This window comes from Echeneis naucrates, chromosome 4 (genome assembly GCF_900963305.1).
Source record: "Echeneis naucrates chromosome 4, fEcheNa1.1, whole genome shotgun sequence".
Classification (NCBI taxonomy): domain Eukaryota; kingdom Metazoa; phylum Chordata; class Actinopteri; order Carangiformes; family Echeneidae; genus Echeneis; species Echeneis naucrates.
In genome coordinates, this window is record NC_042514.1 from 16592524 (window position 1) to 16604787 (window position 12264).

At 39.9% G+C, this 12264-nt stretch overlaps 1 protein-coding gene across 1 annotated transcript in view; it reads right to left on the reverse strand.

Annotated features, from left to right (window-relative positions):
• Positions 1 to 12264, reverse strand: part of LOC115042136 (contactin-associated protein-like 4) — a 94369-nt gene that overhangs the window by 54068 nt on the left and 28037 nt on the right. Inside the window, exons 3-5 of the mRNA XM_029500186.1 lie at positions 10173 to 10366; positions 6027 to 6174; positions 4033 to 4236 (exon numbers count right to left, since the gene is read on the reverse strand). Coding sequence (XP_029356046.1) covers positions 4033 to 4236; positions 6027 to 6174; positions 10173 to 10366 — 546 coding nt within the window. The remainder of the gene's footprint in view (positions 1 to 4032; positions 4237 to 6026; positions 6175 to 10172; positions 10367 to 12264) is intronic.

The following is a 12264-nucleotide window of genomic DNA, read 5'->3' on the forward strand; positions in this document are numbered from 1 at the left end:
TATAGCGCCAAATCATAACAAATTTACATCAAGGCACTTTACAAATAGAGCAGGTCTAGACCAAAGTCTTTATAAAATTATTTAAAGAGACCCAACAGATCCCCCGATGAGCAAGCACTTGGCGACAGTGGCAAGGAAAAACTTCCTCGGGCAGAACCAGGCTCAGGGGGGGCGGCCATCTGCCTCGACCGATTGGGTTGAGAGTGGGAGAGAGAGAGAGAGAGAGAGAGAGAGAAAGAGAGAAAGAGAGAGAGAGTGAGAGTAAATGCAGTATAAATGCATAGAACTGGGTGAAACTGTGTTTTTTAAGAAGGATGGTTCTTATCAGCACATGCAAGAGGGGAGGAAAGGAGAGGGAGCGAGAGGGAGGGAGAGAGAAAGAGAGGGTAACAGAGGGAGACAGACAGAGAGAGAGAGAGACGCTCAGTCCTTCCCCCAGCAGCCTAGGCCTACAGCAGCAGTGGCCTGCTAGGACAGTAAGGAACTATGAGCTCTCTGAGATATGATGGAGCTTGGCCATTAAGAGCTTTATATGTTAAAAGAAGGATTTTGAATTCTATTCTATATTTTACTGGCAGCCAATGAAGAGCAGCTAACACAGGACAGATGTAATCTCTTTTCCTAGTTCATGTTAATATTCGTGCAGCAGCGTTCTGAATCAACTGAAGGCCTTTTGGACATCCAGATAGTAATGAGTTACAGTAGTCCAGCCTAGAAGTTACAAATGCATGGAGCAGTTTTTCTGCATCATCCTGAGAAAGGATGTTGCTGATTTTCCTGATGTTTCTCAGGTGGAAGAAAGCTGCCTGACTAACTTGTTTTATGTGAGGGACAAAGGACATGTCCTGGTCAAAAATTACTCCAAGGCTTCTTACGGTGGAACTGGAAGCCAAAGTGATGCCATCCAGACTGATGAGATGATTAGATAGTATTTTTTCTGAGGTGCTTAGGGCCGAGTACAGTAACTTCTGTTTTGTCAGAGTTGAGAAGTAAAACATTTTCAGTCATCCAGACTTTTAAGTCTTCAAGACATGTCTGCAGTCTGACTATCTGAGTGACTTGGTACAGCTGAGTGTCATCTGCATGGCAGTGGAAGTTGATGCTGTGTTTCCTGATAATGTTGCCTAAGGAAGCAGATAAAGTGTAAAGAGGATTGGTCCAAGTACCGAACCCTGCGGGACTCCATGACTGACTACAATACATAAGGAGGAGCTGTTGTTTACATGAACAAACTGATGTCTATCTGATAAATAGGATTTGAACCACCTTAGTGCAGTTCCTTTAATTCCAATTTCATGTTCCAGTCTCTGTAGTAAAATATTATGATCTATGGTGTCGAATGCAGCACTGAGATCCAAAAGGAGAAGTATGGAGGCTGATCCATTGTCTGAGGCCATTAGAATGTCATTGGAGACTTAAACCAGCGCTGTTTCTGTGCTATGATGCTCTAAATCCTGATTGAAACTGTTCAAACAAACTGTTCCCATCCAGATGGTCGTGTAGTTGTTTTGCTACAGCTTTCTCAATGATTTTAGAAATAAATGGAAGGTTCGATATGGGTCTATAGTTTGCCAAAACACCTGGATCAAGATTAGGCTTTTTAAGATGGGTTTGATGACCGTGGTCTTAAGTGCCTGAGGTACTTAACCCAGAAATAAAGTCAGATTAATCAAATCTAGAATGAACAGCTCAATTAAATAAAATATCTCTTTAAAGAGGTTAGTTGGTACTGGGTCTAATAGACAGGTTGACAGTCTGGATGATGAAACTATAGAAGCTAGCTCAGAGATTCAGAGGTGAGAATGATTCCAGATGTAAAAGAGGCATCGCAGCTGATTCAGGAGTTGCTGTATTCAGTAGGAGATTTTTATCTAACTTAGGCAAGAGCTGATAATTTCTTTCTCTGATCGTGAGAATTTTATCTGTAAAAAGTTAATAAAATCATCACTGCTTAGAGCTAAGGGGATCACTGGTTCAACTGAGCTATGGCTCTCTGTCAGCCTGGCTACAGTGCTGAAGAGAAACCTGGGGTTGTTCTTGTTTTGAGTGCTGAGTGAATTTCCATCATTGCAATAACATAACTGAATCACAATTTTTTTTGTTTAATTATGTTGTGAAAAAACAAAACAAAGCAAAAACATGTTTCATTTTAAGTATCCATGACCCAGTGCCCCGTGGCCTGGAAACGGGAAAGCGGTTAAAGATGAATAAATGACCGAGTGTGCAAAATATGTAAACTAATGGGTGCAGACATCCACCTCCAAATCCGAGGATGGCCTGCCACAATGGCACAACGAAATACCCAAGAACAATGCTCTTTATCACACAAACGACTACTTTCACATGGTGAAATGTGCCCAAAAAAAAAAAAACTGAGTTAGCACTCCTACAGAGATCTTGTACTAATGTGTGCACCTGTGATTATAATAATAGGTAGGGAAAGCGAAAGCTGTCTTTCATCTACCATCATTAAAATTCTACCATGCAAATTTAACCAAATAAACAACGCAGACCTTGAAATGCTGTTATTATAGTGACAGATCTAAGTCTGCAATGGTTTCCTACTTTACATGCAAGAGTCTCAACTGACAAGTGAGCTATGTAAGGAGTACCAAGGGGTATGAGTTGTAAACATAAACTGCAGTTTTTGCAGAGCCCACTCTGCTTTGCTGAATTCATCATTATCATATGCTGCTAGTATCCATCATAGATTAAGAGTAAGACAATGAGGAGGCCAAGTTTAAAAAAAAAAAAAAAAAGTGAACATGTTTCTCCCAATACAAATCAATCAAAAACATCCATGTTCCTTGTAGTGACCTGCAGCTTCAAAGCTGCAGTGGTAAACTGCACCAATTCACTACGTTTCTTGAGTTTATTTGAAATATTGTCTGAGACATATGGAGAAACAAACAAAGACTGCAGTGAGCTCATTAGGAAGGAGTGTAATTCTCCTGAGTTTCACAGAACTGGATCAGTGGTATCTTAGAAATCACTTCTGACAAACAAATAAGCAAGACAGCAGATGGATGGAGAAAGACTTGAAGCTCCCTCCGTTTCATTGTGGGGACAAAAATGCGCTGGATATGAAATTCCTTATATAGACAAAGGATGGTGGAGGCTCTGGAGCCTGAATCAGTGCATAATTATACTGCATGGTTTAGGTGTTTAAGTGGCATTTACTCAGAGCATTGAACAAAACCTGAACAGTGGATGAACAGAAAGATAGTTAGAGCTGCAAAGTTTGCCATCGAAGTGTTCAAAGAAACATTTCAACATATTCACAAAGATTAAATTAAGAAATTTCGAAGTTCCTGCTGCCCTACAGTGCCTTTCATTCCTGGTCCTGAGGTAGTTGACTGTTTGTTGTTCTACTACACATGCTGTATTCAAGAGACAGCCTAATCAAGTTGTTTTCAATTCAACATTATGTATTTGGCTTTCTTATTAGCTGTGCTTGTGATGCTGAAGTCTGTTGAAAGATTTCTTTGAAAGATTGTTAGTGAATTTCTATTAGTGGTTGTTGGTCTCTGTCTGTCTCTGTGTGTTGGCCCTGTCCAGGGTGTACTCCACCCTCACCCAGCGTGAGCTGGGATTGGCCCCAGCACCCCCCATTATCCAGGAACGGAAAAGCGGTGGAAGATGGATGGATGGATGCAAATTAACTCAAATGATTTTAAATTACATCATTTATTTAACCCTTTGTGCATTATATTCAGGGTCTTTTCACTGACAGGAAAATGTTCTTTTTCATAAATGCCCCGACACAGTTATACACGCTCAAACTGGAAACTGTCCATTGGGAAAAAAAAAAAAGTCTGATCTGCAGCGCCGCTGGAGCAGATGCTGTTAAGCGCCTTGCTCAAGGGCATTTCAGTGGTGGCAGTGAGGAACGGGCAAGTGCTGTTTATTAGATTTCCCCTGCCAAGAACTGAAACCCTTATCTCAAAGCCAGTGTTCATTTTACACCCTGTCTCTGCACTACCGTAACATGTGAATTTGTGTGAACATTGTAAACTCAGCCACAAATTGTACCTTGTTGGTGGTAGAGGAGCAGTCGTCCTTTCTGCAACACCAAAGTGAGGCTGTGATCTCTCTGTCCCACTGCATGGAGCAGTGTCCCAGAATTCTTCAGGGTTTTAAACTTAAGAGAAATCACCTCCATTGTTGTCCTGCTTGGCCGAACACCCAGCCTAATGATCAGGCTGCTGCTGCTGTCAAAGTTTGCCACATCAGAAGCTGCAGAGCAACACAGAGCAGGGGAAAGAGCTTCATTATACAACACTGAGCAGTGCAATAACTGTAATGATCCAGATTTTAGCACATTTAACAATTGAAGTTTGACACTGTGCAACAGTATAAGGTGAAAATAACAGGGCTGGAAAAGTTATTGCATTATTACAATTATTTTATCTCATGTTAATGCAGTTAGTTTTTTTTTTGTTTGTTTGGTTTTTTTTTTTACTTTTTTGAAGTATCTATTGCTCATTGGCTGAGGTGTGGAGCACTACTGGTTTGGGAATGGCTTAAATGCGCACTCAACCAATAACAGCATTTGGGGTGGGCTTAAGACTGTTGTAGCACTCACATGAACTGAAACATGAAGAACCAGTGGGGAAAGAAAAATGGAGAAAGGTGAAGAACTATGAACTTCACACTTCAGTATTATCAGCTCTGATTCTTATTTCTTGTGTTGCCAAATCTTGATGCAACTTATGATAGTATTGCCCTACTTTTAGAATAAAAATGCCCACTACACTACTTTTGAATTCATTATTGTGTTTTGAGCATAAAAATGCGATTAATCACTTCTGACTGTCAAAGAGCCATGAATGAAGGCTTTGACTTTCGAGCCAGCTAACTGTATAACACCCAGCAGCTTTAGTTTCAAAGAACCTTATTCCTCATTTTTTATATCACATCAACAGAAAATGATTGTGAGTTCGAGTACTGCCTAGTTAAAAATATGGGATTTTCAACTCTACCAGCATAGCTATGTAAAAGAAGAGAGAGCTATTACAATAAGCTACCACACAACAGCAAGGCCCTCAGTGTTTTGATGCAGCTAGCTACCTTTTGCTGCGGCCTAAAATGATTCATTTGCTTACACTTCATTGTTCAGGCATCAGTCTTGCTATTTTTAATCATTTCATATGGTCCATATTCTCTAGTGATTGGCCCCATTTTTATTGCTTGAATAGTGCTGATTCTCGCTGTATCGTTACTAATGAGCATGAAAACCTTCGGCCTCTTAATGCACAAAATCAAACCCAAAACACCTTGGCAAAACTTTGTGGTGGAGTTTCCACTAATGACCAGCAACTGCAGACCTTAAAAAGACCAGTGTGAGTAATCAAATGTTAATGATGGGAGGGCAGAATACAAGTGAATCTTCATGATGAAAAAGTAATATTCAGGGACAGGGACACTATCAGAAGATTTTTTTCCCCCATTCTCATCATGCCTCATGTTTACAGTATCAAAGATGACAAAGATAGTGAACCGCAGTCAGTTTATTATGCTTCCATGCTTAGATGTTCAGGAAGAAATTGAGGATGCTAGGTTTTCCATCCCATTTTCACCAAGTGAGACAGGGACAGATACTATATTCCTATAACGCTCTTCAGTTTTATTTCACACGAAATATTTCCTTTAAGAGCTGAAATCAGCTGCCCATTATAAACAGCACTCACACTCTAATAATATGACAAAAAGAAGGGACTTGAGTCTGTCTATGCCATAGACCTATCTCCTCTTTGCACAATAAAACAAGCAACTAGATCTCCTGCAGTAGAAACAACCATTTGTAGTATTAAATGCTGTATATGGGAGAGAATATCTCTTGTATATGCACAGTGTCTTTTTCTTTATCATCGAATAGCTTTACTGTCTAAAAAAAAAATCCAGCGCCTTTTGCATTTGAACACTTTTAAAATGTACATAAAGAAATGCGAAAACTGAGCATTTGTATTCACAATGGATATTTGTAGCCAGATAAAAATCAGTCAGAAAAATAAAAGTGAACTTACTATATCGACATCCATATATTTCCAATCTAAGTCCAATACGTCCAGTGGGGTTCCAATCAAGGGGGATCAAGCGGAGGTAGCGGGCTATCACGGCCTGTTCCAGTTTGTATTGGACCACAGTGTCTGCATTACTGTTACCTGGAAAAGCCTGGCACAGCAGAAACAAGCGTAAATTTGCAAATGTGTATACCGTAATTACCGGATTATAGAGCGCACCTGAATATAAGCTGCACTCGCTAAATTTAAAGAAAAACTGTTTTGGAAATGGCATATGGCAGTAACTATATTACACACAAAGATTTCACCTTTTCGCCAGCTCGATCGACTTTAACTTGAGAGCTGCATCATATGCATTGCTTCGTGTGTTTTCCATGATAAGGGTGTGTGCATGAAGTGCAAAATAAATGACTGACCTGAAGAACTTAGTGTGGATGCGTTTAATTTAATTCAAACAATTTTATGGGTCCACTGTGACCTGTTCAGTAATTTCATCGGTCTGATGTGACGCTAAATGTATTGGCAGCATGAAGCTCGTTACCCAAAAAAATCCATAAATTAGCCACAAAGTTGTTTAAGCCGCAGGTTCCAAAGCATGTGAAAAAGGTAGCGGCTTATAATCTGGAAATTGTGGTTGGTGTGTGTGTGTGTGTATGGAGGAAAATTCTTCTCTGGTCTTGAGACAATTACAAACTCTTAATTCAGATGCAATTGATTCCAGCTGCTGATGAACTCACTCTCCTCCTTTCTCCCTTGTTCGATGATCAATAACTGGAACCTCTTCTCTCTCCATAGCAAGCCTCTCTTAAAAGACTAATGGCTTCTACTTTCCCCAATAAGCTGCACATGTGAATCCGGTGGGATTTCTTTGTTTGACACGGAAACAGCACACAGAGCAACACCTACATTGACACCGGTACGAAAAACAAATGCAAAAAAAAGAAACCCTCAGAAAAACTCACTGCATTTGTGTGCAAGCGCTTTGCTTATGTCTTGTCTTATGCCCTGCTTGAGAATGTGTGGAGTCACCTGAACATGTGTGTGTACTGATGTGGCTATGTGAGTGAAATTGGCTTCCCTGGTGCTGCACAATTGTGATCTTGATGCCGTCTTTGGTGTTCTGAGAGACTGAGTTGGCTGGGCAGTGGAGCGCTTAGCTCAACAAATGGCTCTGTTTTCCGCTGAGGAGGCTGAGGAGAGCTGCACAGAATTTGCTTGCTCGCACATCTTTTGAAATATGAGTGGCCTCTGACAAGCCTCTCTTTTCTCCCCTAATATCATAATTGAAAGTGCAATATCTTAACAGTTTTGCACTCATGCCAATAAAACATACCACATTTAATTGAGGGTAGAAAAGAGGAAAGGAGGTGCGCATGTAGAGGAAGCAAGTGCTTTTTAAGCAGAGGTGAGAATGGATCTTTCAGCTATGAAATTTTTATAAACTACAATTTCCAATGAGTCATGAGAATATCAGTACTACATTTTTTTCCATGGGCAGAAATTTCTTCTAACGCATGCCATCCCCACAAATGCCCCAACATTCGGGGGATGGCATGCGTTGCCAACCCAAAAGCAGTAGCGGTCGCGTTTGACTTTTTATTTTCTATTGCTGTGGCCATGGCTGCTGCAAAGTCTATTGCCTCCTTCTACTTGACTGCCTTTTGAAAATATTAGTTCTGCCTGATTATATAGAGATATCTGTGAATTGTGGTGTATTGCTTCCAAAAAGTGAAATTGCTTCATAAACTCTGCAGATAGTATATTTTTGGCTGTGGGCAATTTAAAGTCAGTCACTGGGCAACAATAAGTCCCCAGGCTGAACTTTGGACATGCCTGATTTGAATACAGACTTAATAACACTTGAAGAATTTGTCAGGTGTGTAATCACACATGATTTAGTGTTGTTACAGCTAAGATGCTACAATGGCTGAGTGGTTGAGTCACAATGTGTGTTTCTGTGCGTAAATAATGAGAAGTTATGATTGAAAGAATTGAAATTGTCAATGGACAAAATAAAAGGAAAAAAAAAGACGTTTGTAATCTTTACTTTTCGTCTTCGGGCAACTTTAAGGTTACTAAATCAGATCCTGTGTGAAGTTTGAAGAGCAAAATCACTGGTGGAACTGCCAACAACACTGCTAATACTAAGTGGTGGTGCAAAAAGCATCTAAATCTATTACTCTATTATGTTAGAGTAGTTTAAAAAGGTAAATGCACATAAGTGTATGTGAATATTAAACTCAGCTTACTGTACTGTGCTGTACTTTTATTGGATTATCATTTTTATTATCATTATTATTATAACTGTATATGTAAGGAGAGCTGAAATATACTTGGTGGAGATTAATTTAGTTTTTTTGTTTATTTTTTTTAAAGGTAGTTTATGGATTAAATTGATAAATTTAACACAAAAAAGCAAATGCAATGTTTAATTTGTAAAATCTCTGCAGTAACTGGGAAGCAGATAAATTCATGAAATTTGTAATATTTACCCTTGAAATGTATTTGATGTATGAAGTGACAGGTAAAGTATAATGGCTCAAAACGGTCATGGTGTACACGGCCTAGGTAAATGTACTCAGTTACTTTTCCACTGCTGATGACCTAAAAGAGAAAAATGGAGCATGTGAGCTATGATGTCAGGGAGAGACTGTGTGGGACCCAGCTACTTTTGCGGTCAAACTACTTCTTTAGGAGACATACTTATCTGGTCTGACTAATATATGGAGCTTTAAAAGCACTCAGAGTGGATCTGAGTTTATCACTTTTCAGGATGAATGTAAAATCAACAAGTTTTTAAAGCTGCTTCTTCTGTTTTAGTGCTGGCTCCCAGGCTTCAGGTGTTTGTACCCTTAGCTGGGAAATAAAATTGTCAAATCTGGATCAGAAGTTGCTCTCCAGGCTGATGTCAACCACAAAGGAGTGAGGTGATGCTTGTCTGCCTCTGACTCATGTCTAATGCTGTTCAATCAATATCAGTTGAGGCCTGAATGGCTTTCCGTCAATCTGACATCCCGTACTTTGCTTCTTCTGCAAACTAGAATGCCCCCTCCTTTACTGAAAAAGAGTGATGATATAAAATATCTGAAAATGATGATTTTGAAAGCTAAGATGAAATACCAAGGAATACCGCAACTAACTAATGGAGAAGCAGAAGAAAGACCCTCAACTGTGAGTTTCTCCTGTGCCCATTTGGAACATACATCAGCTGCACTGCATAATGTCTAAATCACCACATGCATGTCTTAACCACTTTCCTCAGCTGACACCGTCATCAAGACCTGCTCACTGTGACTGAGCTGACAAGTGTTCATTCAATGACTTAATTGGAGACTGACAGACAACTTTGCTACAAGTATCAAAGCTGTGATATTTTTCATGCCACGCAGCCCTGCCACAAGAGCACCCGCCTCCTCTCAGCGAAGGTTAAACTGTTCGACACCACCTCCATGCAGTCGACAGAGCCGAGCCCGGGTTTCTTTCATTGTTCCATCCATTATTAATAATGAGTGAAAGGCCCCCAGTGAGCAGGCTTGCTGCTGCAGGCAGTACCAGTCCCCACAGATAATGTAAATTATGTCTGTGACAGTGAGGCCAAACGTATTTTAAATTCACTGAACCAAAATTTTCAGCTACTCTCCACCTGGAGCTGAATTCACGACATGCTATTGTCTTAAACAGATGTATAGGTGCAATTTGAATCCAAATAACAACAAAGCAGGACGTGCCCCAAAAAAAAGATATATATTGATTCATATAAGAGTTCTCATTTACTACAATTCAGAATTGGTTTAAAATGTCCCAAAAAAAAAAGTAAAACAAATCTGCAGGCTGTCTGCCTCCATTTTGTATGCAGGACGTCCTGACGTCACCACAGAGCCGGTTCTGAAACATACGCCTGCGGAATAAGCACCAAAACAAGTACCAACATATAAATATAAGAGGCAACAAAATTGTGTTTCTGCAAAGTCAAAAATTGTAAGCTTTTCCATGATCTACTAAATTTGCAACACAAGATACTTTCATCACCTCGCGACCTATGAAACTTCTGTAACTTCTGTCTGGACTGACAGTGACTGAAAACTACTTTTATTCATGTAAAAAAAGTTTCAGAGACATTGTGTTGGCTCATTGTTGCAGGAGAGTTACCCCTAAGCTGTCCTCTTGTCTGTGTTGTCTCCAGTTGTGTCCTGTGTCGCTGAACATCAACAGGTAGCCTGTCAGCCAATCAGAGCTTCCATATCGCCCCTGCGTGGCAACAGCTGTGATTTGGGTCCGCCTTCCCAAGTCCACCTCCAACCACTGGTATCTGTCAGAGACAAGAGGAGACCAACCTCCAGCTCCTGAGGACAGGACAGAAACAAAAATGTGTGTGTATTAATAAACTTTAAATAGATTTTGATGTTTGAACCGGAACTGTGAATCTCTGAATTGATGCTCTGGACTCCTTCCTTCCTGCCGAGGTTTCAAAGCAAATAATTGTTTGTATATGAATGGTATCTAGCTTTAGTTTGTTTACAGTTTTATTAATGTTGACAAAGTAGTGGTAAGGAGTTCACAAATGATAAATACAAACAAAGTATATGAGCTGACGTGAAAATTCTGCAGTTATCCATCCATGCTCTCCAGGGGCACCCAGCTTTAAGTCAAAAAGTGACAAAATATAGTGTAAATATAGTTTATCCCTCTTCTGGCTTTTTTAGGTCCACTTAAACGCTCACAGCTTTAAACCCTGCAATGTGTCAAACACTTCCCCGGGTTTCATAATGATAAATAATAAATCCTCATCATCAGAGGCATTAAGTGGGACATTTAAGTCTCAAACGCTTGCAGGAAATGGATTATACTATTGAGCAGAAGCATAACACAAGAACTAAGTTTGTTTCCAAGTTTGTGTTACCACTTATTTTAAATGGGACCACAAAACTGACAGCATTCGTTAAACTCTACCACACTAATGTGACCTAAATCACTGTATTTGTCTTCTCAGCAGTGTTTTGCAGTATGAGCATTCCTCCCATGTTTTTTGGGGGGGCAGCATGTCCCCTTTCTGTCTTGGCAACAGCTGTTGCAGCTACTTGAGGGGGCACCCAGGTGTGTTTGAAATTTCAAACATTGTGTTCATGTTGCAAAGTAAAAAAGAAGTTGGTCCTATACTCACCATGGGATGTCGCTGTAATAAATACAGGCATACAAACACAGTGATCAGAAATGACAGTTTCAAGGGGTTATGGTTTTTAACAGCTTCTTAAAACTATCAAGTGATTTTAAATTTTTCCAGCATATGGGGGCTGCAACTGCAAACGCACCTTTGCCTAAGCCTGAATCGCAGGACAGCCAGAAGGCATCAGCAAATAGGCCTCAAGTGATCTCACACTGACAGGGGACACAGTAATTTCCAAATATCAATGGAAACTAGCCTGTGCTGTTCTTTATAGTAAGTAAAGAGTTTAATTCTGCGCTCTAAACAGTCCAGTAGTAGTGGGAGCGCAGAACAACAACTCAGGACCATCAACAGCAAGATACAGTGATAAAGACAGGAGGAGACAAAACATGAATGCATAGAGTACATTATTTCTTTATATATGTTTGTCAAAGAAACACTTCCCCACATGTTTTGAAAAGAGGAGTTTGTGATTCCACGTGGCTTTTATAGTCCCAGGGATCCACAATAGAGTGGAGAGAGACTGGGAAAAGGAGCAAAACCTATTTCAGAGTCAGAATGTCTTTTTTTTTTTCCTCCATTCACAAATGAAAACTGCAAATGCACTTACTTATTTTAACCTAAAATATTCAAGTAAGCACCTGTTGTCATGTCTGGCTAAAGTCCTGATCTCACATTTTAAATGTAATCTTTGGGATAGGCCTCTTTTTAAAGAACCAAATGTGGTATTTAAAACTGACAGCGCAGTGAAAAAGCCAAAAATTAACCTAACTGAGGAGTCCTGTGGCAAACAAAACATGCAAAAAGAAAAACATCCCAGTTATAAGACTTTCTGCAGTTTGTGTGCTGTGACAGACAGTTGTGCTTTGATACAGTAACCTTTGCAAAGACACTGCTACAATTTAGGCAACTACAATATTTCTACTGTGGATGCTACCACCGATGGCATCCCGTGTGAAAAGAATTCTGTATTTGCTTACGTTTGTAGAGTTATGGCAGAACCTGAATATAAAGAAACATTGAGGGTGATGGAAAAGACTGCCTTAAAATAATGACACTTTGTATTTAGAGAAGTGT